Here is a 23,071-nt window from a genome sequence, read left to right as displayed (position 1 = left end):
AAAATCCAATAGATTTCGTTCCACTTCACAATTGTGTCCCACTTGTTGGTGATTCTTCACAAAAAAATTAAAATTTTATATCTTTATGTTTGAAGCCTGAAATGTGGCAAAAGGTTGAAAAGTTCAAGGGGGCCGAATACTTTCGCAAGGCACTGTATGTCCCACTAGGGCATATATAATTTCTTCATAAATTTAGGCCAAAATGTATTCTGCTACATGTCTTTGGTAAAAAAAAAATCCCAATAAGTGTATATTTATTGGTATATGTGAAAGCTACCGTATATTGTCTACAAACTATGGTAAATACTTTACACTGAAATTTAGGCAGCTAATGACGCTATGCTGTAATGATGGTGATCAGTGACTTATAGCGGGGCTTGTGCGATGGGCAATCTGACACTGACACTGGGTGGGAACTAACTGACACGGATATCACCAGTGACACCAGTATAGTGATCAGTGATAATACTATACACTGTTATTATACTGGAAAGGGGTTAGGTGTGTGTTTAATGTTTGTAATATGTGCTGCTTTTTACGAAAAATCTGCTTGTTTTTTCTCCCTGCTTTGCACGCACACAATGGCACCCTGAACCTGGAAACAGGCAGCAATGTATGTACAGGTACATCACTGTGCCTATAGGAGCTACCCGTCTGCAGTACAATGGTCCTAAAGCGGTTAATCTGAGTAAAAGGCAATTAGAGTAGCTGTACGTTTTTGAATTATTTGTAGAAAACTAGGACAACCGGAGAAAATCCATGGAATCGTGGAGGCAACATCTACACTCTTTTCATCCGGTGTTCCTTATACCCAATGATCTTTGAACCCAGGAGCCCATTGCTCAGAGGTTCAGTAGAGTCATCTGTTGGCCTGGTATTTGGAAACATCAGCAGTAGGATTCCTTGTGATAGTTTGAGATTCTATACCCCCACCTTGAGAATTTGAAGTGCCCCACACTATTTTCATCCTCCATAATTTTGATAAATGAATACACAAATGAAAAAAATCAGAACATGAAGACCCTATTTTAATGGCTGCATGTATAGACCTATAAATATCAGATTGGTTTTGAATGGGTTGAACCTATTAAAGGAGTTGTAAAGGTGTTTTTTCACCTTAATGCATCCTATGCTCAGAGGTTCATTAGAGTCATCTGTTGGCCACTTCTCCTTCTCTTCCTCCGTTGTCTAAAAATCTATACAGGGAGATCGGTGATCACAGCTGTCCCTCCTGCTGCACCGATCATCCCCGACTGTTCCCTATATCCTCCTCCTCCAGCCCCCCTCTGTGTCCATCTACCCCCCTTCTTCTCCAGCTCCCTGTCCTCCTCCACCCTCCCTCGTCCCCCACAGATGGCTGTGGGGATCTGTCAGGATGTCAGGATCGGAGGAAGGGACTGGTCATTTACTGGCCCCTGCCTTTTCTGATTTGGACACAGTGAGTGAGATTGCTCCTGTGTCCTGTGAAAACTGAGCAAAGTAACCTGTGTGTTATTATGCTTAGTTTATGAATGGACAGGAGCTGCTGTCTCCTGCCTATTCATCTGCAATGCTGAGAAAGGGACTGGGCAATATCTGTCCTCAGTCTCTTTCTCTGTCTCAAAGGGGAGATGTCAGGGTTCTATTTAGACCCCCCCCCCCAAACAGGGTCGATTTAGAAAATATATAAAAAATGAAATGAAAAAAATTTATAAAAAATGATAACATAAAAAAACTACTGACACCACCCCCTGCCTTACTAACACTGTTCATTGCCCCAACCCCCTCCCCCCAAAAAGCATAAAAACAAAAAAATGTAATTGTAAAAAAAAAACAATATGTAAAAATAAAAACCATCTATTGCCCCTCTCACACCATCACCACCACTTACTCCCCATCCCTTTCCCAGAAGCACTGTGAAAAAAATATATATATTTAAGGAAAATAATAAACAACAAAATTGTAAAAAATAATAAAGAAAATAACAAGAAAAAACGACTGACACACTGCTTTACTGACACTGTCCAGTACCCCCAACTGCCAATCATTGTGAAAAACAAAACAAAAATAAAAAATAATAAAAAAATAAAATTGTAAAAAATGTATAATAAAAAGAAAGAACTACTGACACCGTCCTGCACATTCTACTCACCGATGTACACTCCATGTTCCTCACATGCTCATGCACATTATACCCACCTACGTACACTCCGCACTCCTCTCCTGCACATACTACCCACCGTCATACACTGCACACTGTACATTCCCTATTGTAATGTATGTAAATCCTCTCAGACTCTATAAAACCAAACCCCATTTAAGCCATGCTCAATATGTAGCATGGTTTAAGCCACGCCCACCTCCCTAAAATGAGTGCAGGTTGGGATGTCTGAGTATGATATGTTTGTTATTGAAAAAAAAAAAATTATCCTTTAGTATCACTTTAATGACTATATAGATATAACCTGTGTAAGGTTTGACCCTTGAGCATGCTTTTTGAGTCTGATCAATGATATGTTAAATATTACACACTCATTCCTATTGATGATAAAAGCCCTACACACAGGACACAGGATTAGTATTTGTGTAAGATAGGAATTAGTCACATAATGGTGACACGTCACTTTACAAGGTATGGTAGATACAATGGTTCCACCATTACTGTGCGTTTTCTGTGTATCATTGTGGATTTGACACACATTACATCATCAGATTATCTTGTGATACTCATTCTGTTGTTTTTAATGAGAAACGCAGGATGTGTACACATCTAAGAGAACACATAGGATACTATCCGTAACCACAATTTAATAATAAAAATTACACAAAAAAAAATACACAAAAATTCTGCTTATACTCCTGTACGTTGAGGCCACTTGGGTGAAAAAAAGAAGCACTAAGAAGCAAGTAGTAATCAGCTGAAATGAGCTGAGGCTGCAGAAGCAAAAAGGGGCTTGGCATGTTAGGATTTTATCTCTGAAAGCACAACTCTGTCTGCTCTATATGTTTGTCATGCTTGCTCTGGGGTCAAATTTCAGGTTTTGCAGATCAGTAAAGGAATCTGAGGCTGTTTGGGAGCTAACATGTCTGACATGTCTGTGAGTTCACACGCCAGCCTGAACGATGGAAACAGAATCCCAGTTATTGGATTTGGGACGTACGCCCCTGAAACGGTAAGGGAGACAATTTTGGGGTTTTCAGGGTTCATTATATAATAAATTAGCCTTCAACAAGGGTGTAGCATTTCATGACTGTGCAGGGATCAGTCATACCAGATGTGTTGTGCATTTTGCTATGTAGCAAAGTCCCGAGCCTCTTCAGGCCTAATGGCTACTTCCAGAGTTAGTGAGAGCTGACATCCTTCAGCTTAGAGTGGGTTACAAGTAGAGGTGCACATCTTCACTGGTCTCATGATTCGATTGGATTACGATTATCTGGTCAGCGATTTGATTTGATTCAATTCGGCGAGGCTTCATGATTACAGACGAGCTCGCACTTCCGCTTGGGCACCTAGGCGGTTCTGCCTTTCTGCAATCTCCTGGGGCAGATCACAAGTCCCAGAAGAATGCCTGGCTATGCAGGACAGCGCTGTGAGACATGCGCACCCGGCTGTGAAGCTGAAAGCTGTTGGAGCCGGATGCCCACAGTAGTATTGCCAGTGCCATGGACAGGTGGGGGAGAGAAGGGAGGGTTTAGGTGGCAACGTCGCTAGATTGTGGGAGGTGAGTGTCTTTTTATTAAAGCTGCTGACTTTTAATAAACAAAAAATTTACTGGAACTCCGCTTTGAATTAAAAATAACCCCAGGGTACAGGCATTCACACATACTGCTGCTGGGAGCTGAGGAGTAGTAGTGATGGACGAACTTCCGACAGGACATTTCGCGAATGTTGCCAGAAGTTCGCAAACCGCAAAGTTTGCGGCGGTCCCCATTGACTTTAATGGCCGGCGAACCTTAAAAACCTCCAGGTCATATTTTCAGCCACAAAATACTTACTAGCTGTGCACACATAGTCCCACAACATGGACACTGCCATAACAAAAGTATTAAGTGAATCTGGGATCGACAACGACAAGCATTCTTTTTTATCTGTGAAATTTTGACAATTCAGGAGTGCATGAGGGCCATGGAGGAGAGGCAAGGTCAAGGCAGGCTATGAAGGGGGTGCAGGAGATGATCAGTGCCTCAGTCAGGGCAGCACAGTCCTGTGCCAGTGTCCCAGTGTGCCAATCTGTGCTTGAGCCCCTCTCTCTGCCCGGCCCTTACCCCCACCTATGCAGGGCCCGACTTCGGTGGTCCAGAGGTGCCAGTCCAGTGCTGATCCTCAGCCATGGTGCTGGCACTGCCTGCTGATTGGCTTCTCCGCTGCCATCTCCCTCACTGTCTGAAACCAGCACCGCGATAGAGACTGAGCACTGACACCAGCACCATGATAGAGAGCACTGACACCAGCACCAAGATAGAGAGCACTGACCCCAGCACCGTGATAGAGAGCACTGACCCCAGCACCGTGATAGAGAGCACTGACCCCAGCACCGTGATAGAGAGCACTGACCCCAGCACCGTGATAGAGAGCACTGACCCCAGCACCGTGATAGAGAGCACTGACACCAGCACCGTGATAGAGAGCACTGACACCAGCACCGAGATAGAGAGCACTGACACCAGCACCGAGATAGAGAGCACTGACATCACACCAGCACCGTGATAGAGAGCACTGACACCAGCACCGTGATAGAGAGCACTGGCACCAGCACCATGATAGAAAGCACTGAGACCACACCAGCACCGTGATAGAGATCACTGACCACACCAGCACCGAGATAGAGAGCACTGACACCACACCAGCACTGTGATAGAGAGCACTGACACCAGCACTGTGATAGAGAGCACTGACACCAGCACTGTGATAGAGAGCACTGACACCAGCACTGTGATAGAGAGCACTGACACCAGCACCGTGATAGAGAGCACTGACACCAGCACTGTGATAGAGAGCACAGAGAGCACTGACACCAGCACCGAGATAGAGAGAGAGCACTGACACCAGCACCGAGATAGAGAGAGAGAGCACTGACACCAGCACCGAGATAAAAAGCACTGACAACACAACAGCACCGTGATAGAGAGCACTGACACCAGTACCGAGATAGAGAGCACTGACACCACACCAGCACCACGATAGAGACTGAGCACTGACACCAGCACCGTGATAGAGAGCACTGACCCCAGCACCGTGATAGAGAGCACTGACACCAGCACCTTGATAGAGAGCACTGACACCAGCACCTTGATAGAGAGCACTGACACCAGCACCTTGATAGAGAGCACTGACACCAGCACCTTGATAGAGAGCACTGACCCCAGCACCGTGATAGAGAGCACTGACACCAGCACCGTGATAGAGAGCACTGACACCAGCACCGTGATAGAGAACACTGACACCAGCACCGTGATAGAGAACACTGACACCAGCACCGTGATAGAGAGCACTGGCACCAGCACCATGATAGAGAGCACTGAGACCACAGCAGCACCGTGATAGAGAGCACTGACCACACCAGCACCGAGATAGAGAGAGCACTGACACACCAGCACTGTGATAGAGAGCACTGACACCAGCACCGTGATAGAGAGCACTGACACCAGCACTGTGATAGAGAGCACAGAGACCACACCAGCACTGAGATAGAGAGCACTGACAACCCACCAGCACCGTGATAGAGAGCACTGACACCAGCACCGAGATAGAGAGCACTGACACCACACCAGCACCGCGATAGAGACGGAGCACTGACACTAGCACCGTGATAGAGAGCACTGACACCAGCACAGAGATAGAGAGCACTGACACCAGCACCGAGATAGAGAGCACTGACCCCAGCACCGTGATAGAGAGCACTGACCCCAGCACCGTGATAGAGAGCACTGACCCCAGCACCGTGATAGAGAGCACTGACGCCAGCACCATGATAGAGAGCACTGACACCAGCACCGTGATAGAGAGCACTGACACCAGCACCGTGATAGAGAGCACTGACACCAGCACTGAGATAGAGAGCACTGACACCACACCAGCACCGTGACAGAGAGCACTGACACCAGCACCGTGACAGAGAGCACTGACACCAGCACCGTGACAGAGAGCACTGACACCAGCACCGTGACAGAGAGCACTGACACCAGCACCGTGACAGAGAGCACTGACACCAGCACCGTGATAGAGAGCACTGACACCAGCACTGAGATAGAGAGCACTGACATCACACCAGCACCGTGATAGAGAGCACTGACCACACCAGCACCGAGATAGAGAGCACTGACACCACACCAGCACTGTGATAGAGAGCACTGAGAACACACCAGCACCGAGATAGAGAGAGAGCACTGACACCAGCACCGAGATAGAGAGCACTGACAACACACCAGCACCGTGATAGAGAGCACTGACACCAGCACCGAGATAGAGAGCACTGAGACCACATCAGCACCGTGATAGAGAGCACTGACACCGGCACCGAGATAGAGAGCACTGACACCAGCACTGTGATAGAGAGCACTGAGACCACACCAGCACCATGATAGAGAGCACTGAGACCACACCAGCACCGAGATAGAGAGCACTGAGATAGAGAGAGAGCACTGACACCAGCACCGAGATAGAGAGAGAGCACTGACACCAGCACCGAGATAGAGAGCACTGACAGCAGCACTTATACCAGCAACTCACTGTGGTGAGGCGAGTGCGCGTATCGGTCACGATCCCCCCTGCTGCGCTGAACGTCCTTTCGGACAGGACACTGGACGAGGGGCAAGCCAACAGTTCCATTGCAAATTGGGCAAGCTCTGGCCAGAGGTCAAGCCTGCCCACCCAGTAGTCCAGGGGTTCATCACTACTCGGAGCGTCCACATCGGCCATTAACCCAATGTAGTCAGACACCTGTCAGTCTAGGCGTTTCCTGATGCTGGATCCGGACGACCCCTGTCGATGGGTCGGCTGAAAGAATTACCTCATATCAGAAGTCACCAACACATCTTCAAACCCCCTTCTTCTTGCAGGCGCTGTTGGATTGGTACCCGCAACTCTTTCTCTGTGAGTGGGAATTCCTCCTCTGCCAGCGCACGCAAAAGCAGAATGCAGCATTTCTCGAACCAGGGCCTGGAAGTGCTCCATTCTGACAGCCCTCGGTGACGGTGGTAACATTTCTGCCATTTTGTGTTTGTACCGGGGGTCTAAGTACGTTGCCACCCAGTACTGGTCCTTGACCTTTATGCTTTTTATACGGGGGTCCCTGTTAAAACACTAAACTGGAAGTGGTGTGGTGGCCTGGCTCCTGCTCATCATCCAGGATAATGTCGTCCTCCTCATTCTCCTCTCCCCATCCACGCACAACAACAGGGTTCCCAGAAAGGTTTAAAGCATGCTCTTCTTGCTCCTCCTCATCCGCCCCGGCACCATCCTCCTCTGACTCCTCTTCAGACTCCTGTTGTTGACTTGTCTCAGATAGAGTAGCCCTCCCTGGGAATTCATCCAGCATTGCAGCTTCCTCATCTTCCTGCTCCTGCTCCTCCACAGCTTGATCAATGACACTACGCAATGCACGCTCCATAAAGAAGGCATAAGGTACGATGTCACTGATGGCGCCATGGCTGCAACTGACCAGTTTGGTGATCTCATCAAATGGCCGCAGAAGTCTGCATGTGTCACGCATGAGCAGCTACTGGCGTGGTGAAAAAAAAAACCAAGCTCCCCAGAACCTGTTCTGCCGTAGAGTTCATACAGGTAGTCGTTAACTGCACGTTTCTGCTGGAGCAGCCTATCAAGCATATATATATATATATATATATATATATATATATATATATATATATATATATATATACCGTCTGACTGGCAGATTGTGTCGCCGCTGAATGTCAGCAAGGCGAGCCATGGCCGTGTAAGATTTTCTGAAATGAATTTTTATTCTACCTAAAACACACAGACAACAGTCACTGACTCTAATTGACATGAAATTTTAAATGTGTTTTTTTTTAATCTACATATAATACACCAACCCTGACCTTTAACCCTGACTGTGACTCTGGGCATGACATTTGACCCTAACCTTAACCCTACAAATCTACGAAAGGTCCACAAACGCCACCTAGCAGATGATGTCAATTTATACATTTTGAAATCACTAATTGAATGACTTTAATGGGATTTCTGGCAACACTGAAACCTTTTCATTGTAAATTGGCATTGCAATGTCATCAAGGTTGTTAACAGTAGAATCTGTTATCAGCTTAAAAGATAATCACACTGAACCCCCAGAGAACTGGAATGAGTTTATCATAAATGTTTTGGGAATATTACAGTTTCTGTCAAGCTCCAGGCACAGGGTAATCTAATTTATTAAGGGTTACTTGGCAGGGAATAGGTTCGGTTCACACTAGTGCTGGCCATGAGTCCTGTGTTTGCTCGGGCAAGGCAGCCCGTTAATTTGAATGGGTTGCTGTGCTATGTGAAACGCACAGGTGCATGCACCTTTTCGAAAAATGCAAGAAAACCGCATTGTCTTTTTGACCGAAAAGGGGACGGATGCCTGAATAGGGGGTGGCTACAATGGCCATGGATAGATTCATGCATGTATTTTACAAAGAGGGGGTGGCTAGAGAGAGGGGGCGGTGCCCATGCACCCTTAATGGATGCAACGCCACTGCTATTCATTTGAATGGGTTGCTGTGCCACGTGAAATACACAAAAAAAGGTGCATGCACCTTTTGTAAAAATGCAGCCGCAGGGAAACTGCATGATCTATTTGACCATGCAGTTTCCCTGCAATTCCCACATCTGCAATCGGACCGCAGGCTGAGATGTGTGGGGGTGTCATTCAGAATGAATGGTAGTCCTGCAAGAGCAGTGTGATTCGGCTGCAGGTGGTTGCATTTGCGTGAATCAATACGATGCCCGCACTCAGAACCAAGCCTAAGTGCAGGTCTAATTAATATCATAAAGCCATTTAGGCCCGGTATACACCGATTTCCTGGGTTATTTAACCTTAAATGGCCCTTTTAAACTTACAGTCTTAAAAACTCTGACATGATAAAGCTATGTAAAAGAAAAGAATGGCCAAAACTTTCTTGGCCAAAACTTTCTTGGCCATGCTTATCGTCTGAGTGAGAGTGAGTGCACTTACTTTTGCTCTCATGTGACCCAGAATCAGCTGGCAATAGGCTAAAGACACTCCAGGCTCTAGAAGGATCCCAACAATATTGTTGGCATCCACCCAGATGCCTGATCGGCAGCTGGCTCAGACTCTCAGAGTGGGGATTCCGCCCCCCCCCCCCCAGCCCAGCCCTCCAGTGAGTGCTGCAGGGGCAGAACGGAGAGCGACAGTCAGTGCTCTCAGCTCCAAGCGGACCAAGAACTGAGCAATCAGAGGTCATGTGATCAGTACCCCCCTTTTCTGTGTGAAGCTCCATGCTTTGCAACATCTTCATATCAGCTGTCAAATGCTCGGTGCAATTGTGGTCAGACAAGCTGGTTACTGAAATGCACTCATACTCCAGAAGTCCACACCCCTCTCCCATTTAAAAAAAGGAGGACTCCAACCAGGGAAACCACCACCCAACGTGCACAGACCCACCGGAGAGCATAAAAACGTTGTCCAACCCAATCGTATTTAACCACTTCCCGAACGCCTCACACAGATATACTGCGACAGAAGGGCACGTACAGGCAGATTAACGTACATGTATGTTGCCCTTTAAGAAGAGGCTTGCGGGCGTGCACGTGCACCCGCTGGGAGCTCCATGATCATGAACCTGGGTCCCGTGGACCTGATGTCCACGGGGATACCCACGATCGTCTCACGGTGAGGAAGAACGGGGAGATATTAATGTAAACAAGCATCTCTCCATTCTGCCTAGTGACACTGTCACTGATCAGCTTTCCCTGTAATCGGGAGAGCTGATCAGTGACATGTCACACACAGCCCCTCCCCCGCACAGTTAGAATCACTCCCTATGACACACTTAACCCCTAAAGTGCCACCTAGTGGTTAACCCCTTCACTGTCAGTGACATTTTTACATTTTAATCAATGCAATTTTTTAGCATTGATCGCTGTATTAATGCCAATGGTTCCAAAAATGTGTCAAAATTGTCCGATGTGTCAGCCATAATGTCGCAGTCACAAGCTCAGTGCCAAATCGCAAAAAGTGCTCGGGACATGAAGGGGGTAAATTCTTCCCGGGCTGAAGTGGTTAAAGGGCATATTTAGAGAAGAATTCCAGGTATGGACATACATTCATTGGACCAATGTAACTATGCATATCCTATACCTGGTCAATGCGTAGGGAAGCTTGAAAGTAGACACTGCTACTACCGTGATCTTCCAGGTCCTATGCCACGTGGCTGCCCTGCAGCATTCTGAACATAGGAGGTTGGCTACTCGGCATTCGCGTCATTCGGATAATGCTTTGCATTTTCTGAATGAATGCAAAGCATTATCTGATTGGATAAGCTATAGAGAGAGCTATGATTGCCCCACCTATCCTTCTCAGCTAACTGGAGATTTGCCAGAATCTGAAGAACCCAGGACTTTGTTAGGCACTTTTCATTGTTGATTTTTGTTTGGCTTTTCTCTTTTCTGTTTCTGTTATAATATCTTGAGTATTTTGATATTGTTAAGCTTATCTTAACATGCACTAAGCCAGAATTTAAAGAATTCCTGTCTTTCTGAAGAGTGCTATTTTATTGTAAATCTCTGAAATATTTCTATCTGCATGATAGCATGTATTACGGACACATTTCTTAAAGCGGAGTTCCGCTGTTCTGTAAGTTTATTAAGTCCGCAGCTACAAAAAGGGGGTTATTTCCGAAAAGGCAAATCCACTTTGCACTGCAAGTGCACTTGGAAGGGCAGTCGCTCTAATGCCTCGTACACACGATCAAACAATCCGTCCCTGCCATCTTGACCGGAGGGAGCGACGAGGCTACATCACCAAAAGAGAAGAACAGAAGAAGAGAAGAACAGAAGACGGCGACAGAAGACCGGGACATCGATTGTAAAAGAGCTAGAAGAAGGCGCGGTGGCACGGCAAGAAGAGCCAAAGAGGGGGACAAGACCCCCGAAGAGGGGGACAAGACCCCTGAAGTCGGAAGAAGAGGGTGGCAGTGAAGAAGAAAGCCGGGCTCCTCCGCCAGTGAAATAGCTAGCAAAAGAGCAGAAGATAGTGGAGGAGTCCGGCGAGAAGACCCCCGAAGACGGAAGAAGACCCCCGGAGCTGTGCAATAAACTATTTTAACATTTGTGTGTTGTGTTTTTTTTTTAACTTTTTTTCACAGGTGAATGGGTAGGGGTACATTGTACCCCATACTCATTCACATAGGGTGGGGGGTCGGTATCCGGGGGCCCCCTTATTAAAGGGGGCTCCCGGATTCCGATAAGCCCCCCGCCCGCAGACCCCGACAACAAACAGCCAGGGTTGTTGGGAAGAGGCCCTTGTCCTCATCAACATGGGGACAAGGTGCTTTGGGGTGGGGGGGGCCGCGTGGCCCCCCTTCCCCAAGGCACCCCCCCATGTTGAGGGCATGTGGCCTGGTTTGGCTCAGAAGGGGGGGGGGCGCTCGCTCGTCCCCACCCCCTTTCCTGGCCGGCCGGGTAGTGTGCTCGGATAAGGGTCTGATATGGACCTGGGGGGAACCCCACAACGATTTTTCAGCGTTGGGGTTCCCCTTTAAGTCCATACCAGGTGACGGGGCCAGCGACGCCTCCTTGGTTACCTGGAGACGCGCTCAAAATGAACGGACTTTCCTCCGCGTGTTTGGGCGAGTCCGTTCATTTCAAAAGCATGGCGGATAGTCCAGCGGACTTAGTACGCCGTATTAGTCCACTGAAAAAGTGCCGTGTGTGGGCAAGTAGCTCGTTCGGAAAGTCCGGCAGACAGTCCGGCGGAAAGTCCGCCGGATAGTCTGCTACGTGTGTACGCGGCATAAATCTAAGGGGTAGAGCTGAAATGAGTGGAAGCTCTGCTGATTTTATCATCCAATCATGTACAAGCTTAAAAGCTGTTTTTTATTTTCCTTGCATGTCTCCCTCGGATCTACAGCGACTTTACTTCCAAGTGCAATTTTAGTGCACTTTCAAAAAAAGTGGATTTTCCTTTAGTAAATAACCCCCAAAGTGTAGCTGCTGAGTTTTAATGAACAGACATTCACCTGTTCCTCGATCCAGCAATGCGGCTGACCAAAGCCTCTCTCCTCCCTGTGGTGCCCTCATTACTACTGTGTTCACCCAGTTGTAATAGCTTTCGGCTTCACAGCCATGCCCGAGTTGGTCTGCGCTCTGCTAGTGGCCAAGCAATCTTCTGGGACCTGTGATGTGAGGGGGGGCCGTCAAGGGGAAATGGAAGCAATGGAGGATGGAAGGAGGAAGTGGGACAAGAAGAACCTGTCAAAACCAGATACCCCCCCCCCAAAAAAAATTACATGCCAAATGTGACATGTAAGGTGGGTTCGAGGAGTGCTTAAAGCGGAAGTTCCACTTTCGGGTGGAGCTCTGCTTTAAAGGTCAGACTTGTTATGGTGATTATTGTGAATGGTTCGTGTTTCTGCTAATCATGTGGGGGCAGTGAGCTGTGTATGCTGACACTAATGCTGGTCATACACTATACAAAAAATTGGCCAAAATTCTGTCATTTAGACAGTTTGTTCATTTTTCCGCCAGTTAATAGGCACAAAATTGTGAGGTTTTCTTATAGTGAATTTTGCTTTGATGAGATGTGAGTAGTTTTCTGTTTGCAATAAACTTCCTTTAAAAGACATACTACACTATGGATTCTCCTCCTCTTTACATGTAACGTATGAATGAGAATCTAAACCATGGATGAATAACCAAATTCCCAGGGAGATGCCAGAGAGTGACACAGGGGCTATACACTGTGAAGGCGGTTTTCCCCCAGTAGGGGTAAGGATCTCGTGAGTGCAACATAATCTATTTTCACCAAAGCGCACCAGGGATTTTCTTTGGATATTTGCACGAGGCACTATTTGGAATTAACTGGCTATGAACTGTTTAACATAACATAAAGGACTTGTCGGCACTTCATGTTTATAGGATAATAGTATTGTATTTATTCATTTTAGTTTGCTGTATTTTTCACCAGGTTAATTTAAAAAAAAAATAAAAAAATTTTTTTTTTATTTCCACAGGAGCATCAGGCTCCCGTCACAGGGCACATAATTCACAATACTAAAATATTTTCAATTTTCAAATTTTTTATTTTTCACAATTTTTTTGGCATGGATGTATAACTGTTTAATCAATTGCATGGATAAGGAATAATTTTAACTAATAGAGTTCTATATATTGACACATATCGTATCTAAAGGTCTAAATTTAAAAGGTATAGCACCAATTCTACCTGATTTTTCTTTAATATGCTAATAAGCCCCACCCGTTTTCGGGGGGGGGGGGGGGGGGTATACCAAGTAGAGGCTGCTCGTACCTCAAAACATCTTAAGACATTTTAAGGATTTTTCAGTAGCATCACAGCACTATCTTATAGTGCAACGTCATTTTTTTTTCCCAAACACCGATTAGGGTTGTCTAATTATCACTATTATATATACACATATAATTTTTCAGCACGAGGTCCCTGCAAAAGGGGCATGGACACTAATATCTTAACAATTTGTTAAATACAGTAATAGTAATCTTATAGCACTAACGAGTTAAGGATTTGTGAAGAAAAAATATATTATTAATTTAAAGGTATAGCGCCAATTCTACCTGACTCCTTTTTCACAAAATTGATAATCGTTGGGACGTTTTGGAGCCGAAAAAACAAAGGACAGGTTTGGAAATTTTCTGTCTAACGAATGATAAGTTGAAAGGTTGATGTGTTTCCCGTCTGAACTGTCTGCACTAGGTATATGTAAAAAAAAAGAACACAAAATGCATTAATTTATGTCCACTGAGAAATTTATCGGTCATTACATGATGGCACTATCGTTTGTGCTCATGGCCGAATGTTTGTTTTTCGAAAATGTGTTTGGTTGGTTTTTCGTATAGTGTATGGGCAGTATTAGATTGTGGTCCTGCAAGCTAAAAAATCTCTGTGCAGGGTGAGGCTGAAAACACTATTGTCACTTATTGGTGGCAGCAGGATATAAGTTCACCCTGTGAAATGAGGAGGGGAAATAGACTTGGCGCTATACCGTTTTGGTTTGAAAAATTAATAATTGGTCATGGTTTGTATAGATTTTCCAGCTTGCTGGTAAATAATAATATAAACCTAGATAAAAGTGAAAACTATCTGTTCAAGCCCAGCAGTAATCTTCAGTGATTATTTATACATATATGTTTTTATGCTTCTTTATAAATGTTAATAAACCATAAATAAACATGCGATTCCTATACTTGAGTATTAGGCCGGGTTCACACCACAGCGATGCGGGAACGCCGCGAATCCGCGGCGTTTTCCCGCATCGCATGCCTCCCGCCGGCAGTTCACACTGCCCTATGCGAACGGCTGGGAGTGTCAATGAAATGTTAATGACACCCCCAGATCCGTCCGCATATCGCAGTGCGATCTGCACACTCGCACAGGATCGGATCGCATGGTGTGAACACCCATGCGATCCGATTCTGCTGCGGACCAAAAAAAGGGTCCCGTGTGAGTTTGCTGCGGGAGCGTTGCGAATTCAGCCATACTATCTGTATGGCTGAACTCGCATCGCTACGGAGATCGGATGTGATTTGCACTGCAGTGCGGTGCGAATCACATCCGGATCTCCCCCGCAGCAGTGTGCACCCAGCCTTAAAGTGCAAGTGCCAGTGAAAAAACATGTGCGAGTGTTAAAATACACAATTACAACTCCAAAATAAATAAATATATGATTAATTAGCAATTTTGTATATCATATTTCAATTAGTGCTCACATAAAATACCATGTGACGAATGGCCCGTGGAAGGATAAAAAATAAAAATTAAAAATTAAAAAGGTGAGCAGCCTAGAAAATTATAAAAATAGTAATGACTATATAAAAGTGAAAAATTAAAAATTAGATATTGGAACAACGAACAATATGTGATAAAAATTGATTTTTAAAAATAATAATAATAAACAGTGGAAAAAACTGTGAGAAAAATAGTGAAAAAATGGTGGAAAAAAAATCTGCTATGAGTGTCTTTAAAAAGGAGAGGGAGGGGGGTGACTGCAATTGCTGCTCGCTGTGCTCGGTGACTGCTAATGTGATTGCTCTCACCAGAGGTAGAACCCCATCCGGGGTGGATCAGCCTTCACAGTATAAGCCACTGTGTTGCTCTCTGGCTTTTCTCTGCTGTGGTCCTGGGGGTCCCTCGTTCCTCCGTTGGTATAGCGTGCCTCGTTATATGCAACAAGGAAGAGGCATATCCAGATATGGATATGCCTCTTCCTTGTTGCATATAACGAGGCACGCTATACGGATATGCCCCTGTAAGGGGGGCTCTCTGAGGACCCTAATGTAAGGAGGGGCTCTCTGGGGACCTTTATGTAAGGAGGGGCTCTCTGAGGACCTTTTATGTAAGTAGGGAGGCTCTCTGGGGACCCTAATGTAAGGGGAGGCTCTCTGGGGATCCTGATGTAAGGGGAGGCACTCTGGGGATCCTGATGTAAGGGGAGGCACTCTGGGGATTCTGATGTAAGGGGAGGCACTCTGGGAACCCTAATGTAGGGGGAGGCTCTCTGGGGACCCTGATGTAGGGGGAGGCTCTCTGGGGACCCTGATGTAGGGGGAGGCTCTCTGGGGACCCTGATGTAGGGGGAGGCTCTCTGGGGACCCTGATATAGGGAGAGACTCTCTGAGGACACTGATTTAAGGGGAGGCTCTCTGGGGATCCTGATGTAAGGGGAGGCTCTCTGGGGATCCTGATGTAAGGGGAGGCTCTCTGGGGATCCTGATGTAAGGGGAGGCTCTCTGGGGATCCTGATGTAAGGGGAGGCTCTCTGGGGATCCTGATGTAAGGGGAGGCACTCTGGGGACCCTAATGTAGGGGGAGGCTCTCTGGGGACCCTGATGTAGGGGGAGACTCTCTGAGGACACTGATTTAAGGGGGGCTCTCTGGGGACCCTGATGTAAGGAGGGGAGGCTCTCTAGGGATCCTGATGTAAGGGAAGGCTTTCTGGGGACCCTTGTGTAAGGGGGGGCTCTCTGGGACCCTGATGTAAGGAGGGGCTCTCTGAGGACCTTTATGTAAGTAGGGAGGATCTCTGTGGACCCTAATGTAAGGGGAGGCTCTCTGGGGATCCTGATGTAAGGGGAGGCACTCTGGGGATCCTGATGTAAGGGGAGGCACTCTGGGGATCCTGATGTAAGGGGAGGCACTCTGGGGATCCTGATGTAAGGGGAGGCACTCTGGGGATCCTGATGTAAGGGGAGGCACTCTGGGGATCCTGATGTAAGGGGAGGCACTCTGGGGATCCTGATGTAAGGGGAGGCTCTCTGGAGACCCTGATGTAGGGGAGACTCTCTGAGGACACTGATTTAAGGGGGGCTCTCTGGGGACCCTGATGTAAGGAGGGGAGGCTCTCTAGGGATCCTGATGTAAGGGAAGGCTTTCTGGGGACCCTTGTGTAAGGGGGGGCTCTCTTGGGACCTTTATGTAAGTAGGGAGGCTCTCTGGGGACCCTATTGTATGGGGAGGCTCTCTAGGGACCCTGATATAAAGGGAGCTCTCTGGGGACCTTAATGTAGGGGGAGGTTCTCTGGGGACCCTGATATAAGGGGGGTGGCTCCCTGGGGACCCTGATGTAAGGGGAGGCTCTCTGGGGCCCCCCGATATAGGGGGAGACTCTCTGAGGACACTGATTTAAGGGGGGCTCTCTGGGGACCCTTGTGATATGGATATGGATATGCCTCTTCCTTGTTGCATATAACGAGGCACGCTATACGGATATGCCCCTGTAAGGGGGGCTCTCTGAGGACCCTAATGTAAGGAGGGGCTCTCTGGGAACCTTTATGTAAGTAGGGAGGCTCTCCAGGGATCCTAATGTAAGGGGGGGGCTCTCTGGGGACCTTTATGTAAGTAGGGAGGCTCTCTGGGGACTCTAATGTAAGGGGAGGCTCTCTGGGGATCCTGATGTAAGGGAAGGCACTCTGGGGACCCTAATCAAAGGGGAGGCTCTCTGAGGACCCTGATGTAGAGGGAGACTCTCTGGGGACCCTGATATAGGGGGAGACTCTCTGAGGACACTGATTTAAGGGGGGCTCTCGGGGGACCCTTGTGTAAGGGGAGGTTCTCTGGGGATCCTGATGTAAGCGGAGGTTCTCTGGGGATCCTGATGTAAGCGGAGGTTCTCTGGGGATCCTGATGTAAGCGGAGGCTCTCTGGGGATCCTGATGTAAGCGGAGGCTCTCTGGGGATCCTGATGTAAGCGGAGGCTCTCTGGGGATCCTGATGTAAGGGGAGGCTCTCTGGGGATCCTGATGTAAGGGGAGGCTCTCTGGGGATCCTGATGTAAGGGGAGGCTCTCTGGGGACCCTGATGTAGGGGGAGACTCTCTGAGGACACTGATTTAAACGGGGCTCTCTGGGGACCCTGATGAAAGGAGGGGAGGCTCTCTAGGGACCCTGATGTACAGGGAGGCTTCCTGGGGACCCTTGTGTAAGGGTGGGCTCTCTGGGCACCCTGGTGTAAGGAGGGGCTCTCTGGGGACCTTTATGTAAGTAGGGAGGCTCTCTGGGGACCCTAATGTATGGGGAGGCTCTCTAGGGATCCTGATGTAAGGGGAGGCTCTCTGGGGACCCTAATGTAGGGGGAGGCTCTCTAGGGACCCTGATGTAAGGGGGGCTTTCTAGGGACCCTGATGTAAGGGGAGGCTCTCTGGGGACCCTGATGTAGGGGGAGACTCTCTGAGGACACTGATTTAAAGGGTGCTCTCTGGGGAGCCTTGTGTAAGGGGGCTCTTTGGGGACCCTGGTGTAAGGAGGGGCTCTCTGAGGATCCTGATGTAAGGAGGGGATCCCTGGGGACCTTTATGTAAGTAGGGAGGCTCTCTGGGGACCCTAATATAAGGGGAGGCTCTCTGGGGACCCTGATATAAGGGGCGGGTCTCTGGGGACCCTAATGTAGGGGGGCTCTCTGGGACCCTGATGTAATATATATATTGTTATACTTATTCTTTGATGGTTTTGTTTAAAGGAGGGAGGATTGTACTGGGAGCACTGAAGTGTCAGGTTTGACTGTGTGGCAATGGCAAATGGTTTACATAGCTCACGGCATCACGGGTCAGGCAGAGGGCCCCTTAGCAGAATTTTGCTTAGGGCCCCAGGGAGGTCAGAATACAGGGGCAAGGTGTGTGTCTGCACAGAGTCCTGTACCATTAAATGGCCAGCCAAAGGTTGCAAAATGACCACTCAAGCATAGACCAGCTTCTGTACGAAAGAAAGGTGACTGAAAGGACCAACCAGTTAACCAGATGACAGAAGTACAAGAAAATGTTAGACTGTGATTTTAAAAATACACATATTGTATGTGAACAAATATAGGTTAACATAAGTAGGGTAACACACACTTTACTAGTGAAACAACAAAACATTTTAGCTGCTTAATTTGGTCTAGGCATCTACACATCAGTGACCTATGGTCAAGAAAAGTTGAAATGTACCTTTACATCAATTAAAAACAAAATGATAAGACAGTAGTAAGTTGACATAACAAATGATGTTGAGAATAATGTTGGAAATTAATTGATATATGATTGGATTTTGAATGTACTGGAGCCCACTGTGTCAATTAATGAATATTTTTCTATGAATTCCAGAGGTATTTTTATATTTATAAATCACATTGGCTTTTTTCAGTACCCCAAGAGCAAAGCGGAAGAGGCCACAGAACTGGCCATCAAAGTCGGGTACCGCCATATTGATGGCGCATATCTGTACAGCAATGAGGCTGAAGTTGGTCGCGCCATCCACAAGAAGATTGCAGATGGAACCATAAGGAGAGAAGACTTGTTCCATACTGGAAAGGTAGGTTCTTTTTAGGGGGAGGTTGTAGCAGAAGCTAGTGGTGTAACTAGAACCTTCAAGGCCCCCGGTGCAAGAAACTATGAAGAGCCCCCCTGTCCCTCAACCGCAGCCCTTCCCTCCACGCCTGGTGACAGAGCCCAGTCGCAAATGCAACCTTTGTGACCCTGGTAGTTCCGCCACTGGTGTCAGTAATTTTTTATTTTTGTTTTTTTTTATTTATTTTTTTACCATCTTTTTATTTATTGTACAGGATGCCAAGGTTGGCTCCTGGACGGGTGCTATGTAGCACCAGTATTCGGGTTGTGGTCCCTTTAAGGGAGCCACGGTAGACTTCAGAGGGTCACCCAGAATGGGTGAGGAATTCCGGGTGAAGTCAATCAGGAGAGGACTCAGGGGCGTAACTATAGGGGGTGCAGCAGTTGCGACCGCAACTGGGCCCTGTGATGCAGGGGGCCCATGCAGGCCCCTCTACATATGGCTGGCAGCAGCATAGGCAGCTAGCACACACTATTACATACCCCCTCCATATCCCCCTGGGGACAGGGACCCCCACCTCCCCTGGGGACAGAAACCCCTTCTCACGTGGGGACAGGGACCCCTTCTCACGTGGGGACAGGGACCCCCACCTCCCCTGGGGACAGGGACCCCTTCTCACGTGGGGACAGGGACCCCCACCTCCCCTGGGGACAGAGACCCCTTCTCACCATGGGGCAGTAACTTCATCTGCTCTGGAGAAAAGGACCTCATCTCTTCTGGGGACAGGGACCCCATCCTGCCTAGGGACAGTCACCCAATGGGGCACCTAAAAATGTAAAAAATTTAATAAATAAAAACTACTGATACCAGTGGTGGAACTACAGGGCTCACAAAGGTCATACCTGTGACCACGCCCTGGAGTTCAACCGCCGGACTCGGAGGGAAGCGCCCTGGCTGGGGTTCAGGGGGGCCCTTCATGGTTTCTTGCATCGGGGCCCTGAAGGTTCTAGTTACGCCACTGAGAGGACTGACTCGCAGTCCTCTCTATATTAATAGAGAGTTAGTTGGGACCCGGAATTTGGGAGGCTCTGAAGTGATAGTCGGGTGGGAGAAAGCCTCCCTCCCTGACCACAGGGATTCGGCACACAGGGGGTTAAAGGCCTCCAGGAAACAGCTCATAAAAGACAGGAAGTAGTGAAGAGGTGGTGGTGAGGAGGAGTAGGTGATTTACACCTGTCTGATGAACTGTGTTGCTGTTTGGAGGCTGCTAAAGATTCAATAAGGACTCTCAAAACTCTGCGGCAAAGACCCAGCTACAAAACTGTATGTGTTTTTTCTTTAATTTTTGCTTTGTGCTGAAGATAAGCGGACTTTGTTTTATGCTGAAGATGAGCAGACTTTGTTTTATATTTTGACCCGTGTGCTGAAGAAAGCCTTATTTTTGATTTGCTTATAAATAAAGATCTTTTGGTTTAAATGGTTTATGCACTTAGTCCTACGGAGCTATTATCCCCAAAGTTTACATTATTTTTTTTACAATATTTTTTTATTTTTTTTTACAATATTTGACTACAAGCGCTCAACCCACCCAGTTTACTGCTCAGCAGGAGTCCACTCAAGCACAGGTGGCTGCCTTGCAGGAGGCAGTACAGCGGCTGGCTCAGGGACGAGAACAAGCGGTTGTTGCCGCTAGCAACCAAGTGTTTGTGAGGGCCAGCCATTTTTTACAAAAACTGACACTCAGCGATGACGTAGAGGCCTTTCTCACAACCTTTGAGAGGATAGCGGAGAGAGGGGTGGCCTCCTGACCAATGGGCCGCTTTATCTCCCCTTTTCTCACCGGTGACCCGCAAAAGGCCTATTTTGCCCTCCCAACGGAACACATCAGTGACTATGAGCATCTGAAGGCAGAGATCCTGGCCCGCCTAGGAGTGACCACAGCCGTCCGGGCTCAGAGGGTGCATCGCTGGCGGTACAAACCTGACCGACCACCCAGGTCCCAAATGCAAGAACTGGTACAGCTGGTTAAAAAAATGGCTGCAGCCAGAAAAACTGTCAGGCCCACAGATGGTGGAACAAGTAGTGATGGACTGGTACCTGCGGTCCCTGCCAGATGACCTACAGCACTGGGTAAGCCATGGAGACCCTGCAACCACTAACCAATTGGTTGAGTCGGTTGAAATGTACACCCTGGTGGAGGACCTGCTTGGGCCTGTCAAGCGTTGGGAACCCACACCAAAGTCAACCAGACCAGCCACAGCACCTAGGAGAGAAGCCCCGCCAGACGTTGGAATCTGCAAACCTGCATCATCTGCTGCAGAACCTCGAAGGGTGGTTCCTGTCCCAAGAATGGGAGACCTACAGTGTTGGCAATTTCAGTCCGAGGGACATACCCGGGTGCAATGCCCACTTCAGGACGAGCCTATGGATTGCGGGAGTGGTCAGAGAAGCTCCTTCTATGTGCAAAGAGTGTGTGCCACTCATCTGGATCCGATCGCAGGATGGTTCGTGTGTGAAGTGTGGGTGAACCACCTTCCTGCCAGGGTGCTACTGGACTCCGGTGGCATGGTAACACTTGTACATGCCAGGGTGATTGGGAGACTTGGCCCTGTAAGGAAAACCCTACGGGTAGTGTGCATCCATGGGGACACCAAGGAGTACCCCCTGGTCCCGGTGACTGTTTCCTATGGCCATACCTCAGTTACACAAGAGGTTGGGGTAGTGAGAAGCTTAATACATGATATTATAGTAGGGCGGGACTGTGCACTATTTCTTGAACTGTGCAACCAGGTACAGATGGGGCTGCCAGGACAGCCAGGAGAACTGGGGACACTGGGCCTGGAAGAGACAGAGTCTGGGGGGCCTGGGCCTGAAACCCCCACAACACATCCCTCTGATACGGAGATACCGGTCACTGATAATGATATTTCAGAGAATGTTAAGTTGAAGAATGATGTTTCTATTTCAGGTTTCAACCCCGAGTTGACCTCTGGGGGGGGGGGGGGGTCTTCCCGTTACAGGTTATGCTGGGGGAGGATGACGAGGAGCTCTCTCCGTTGCAGTTCCCGGTTGAGGAGGGTGAAGGGAAATGTCCTCAATGCCAGTGCACCCAGACCTGGATGTACCCAGGGGTGCATTTGGCACCGCCCAGTTGCAAGATCCTACCTTGGTCAATGCTCGAGAGCAGGTTTCTGTTGATGGGGTCTCACAAATACCAGGGGCAGATCAGAGGTTTTGTCGTTTTTCGTGGAAGGGGGGCTTGGTTTATCGAGTGGCTGAAAGCCGAGGGGAAACTGTAGAGCAGTTGCTAGTTCCCCAACCGTATAGGCGGATGCTACTTAATCTAGACCACAACAACGCACTGGGAGGACACTTGGGGGCAGAGAAAACAGAGGCCAGGATAACCAACCAGTTTTACTGGCCAGGAGTGAAGGCTGAGGTTTAAAGATATTGTGCATCTTGTCCCATTTGCCAGTTAACTGCCCCAGTGCCCCACTATAGAAGCCCTCTGGTACCCTTGCCAATTATTGAGGTTCCATTCAAGTGGATCTCTATGGATCTCGTGGGACCCCTGTTAAAGCCGGAAAGGGGGCACCAATATATATTAGTCATCCTAGACTATGCAACCAGGTATCCAAAAGCAGTTCCTTTTGTGGAAAACTTTCTCTAAGGCCATTGCCTGTGAATTATTTCAAATGTTTTCACGAACTGGATTCCCCCCAAAGAGATACTAACGGACCAGGGCACACCTTTTGTGTCAAAGGTGATGGCGTACTTGTGCAAGCTATTTCAGATTAAACAGTTGCGGACGTCCATCTATCACCCGCAGACCGATGGCCTAGTTGAGAGGTTTAATAAAACTCTAAAGTCCATGTTAAAAAGAGTAGTCCAGAAAGATAGGAAGGATTGGAATATGTTACTCCTTGTCCTCTTGTTTGCCATCCAGGAGGTACCACAAGCATCCACGGGCTTCTCACCTTTTGAGCTAGTGTATGGGCGAAGGCCCCAGGGTTGCTCGATCTGGTAAAGGAAACGTGGGAAAGTGAGTACTCAATGTACAAAACCGTGGTAGAGCATATCTCTCAAATGCGAGAGATGGTGGCTAAGGTG

General features: G+C 47.9%; 1 protein-coding gene across 1 annotated transcript in view; it reads left to right on the top strand.

Annotated features, from left to right (window-relative positions):
* Nucleotides 1-2,986: 2,986 nt before the first annotated feature.
* The window catches only part of LOC143960480 (aldo-keto reductase family 1 member C15-like), a 73,978-nt gene continuing 53,893 nt past the window's right edge, over nucleotides 2,987-23,071 (top strand). Inside the window, exons 1-2 of the mRNA XM_077469127.1 lie at nucleotides 2,987-3,152; nucleotides 18,818-18,985. Coding sequence (XP_077325253.1) covers nucleotides 3,063-3,152; nucleotides 18,818-18,985 — 258 coding nt within the window. The 5' untranslated portion in view covers nucleotides 2,987-3,062. The remainder of the gene's footprint in view (nucleotides 3,153-18,817; nucleotides 18,986-23,071) is intronic.

Source organism: Lithobates pipiens, unplaced genomic scaffold, assembly GCF_037356315.1.
Source record: "Lithobates pipiens isolate NorthernLeopardFrog02 unplaced genomic scaffold, aLitPip1_a1.2 Scaffold_8, whole genome shotgun sequence".
Lineage (NCBI taxonomy): Eukaryota > Metazoa > Chordata > Amphibia > Anura > Ranidae > Lithobates > Lithobates pipiens.
This window is presented reverse-complemented; position numbering and strand designations above follow the sequence as displayed.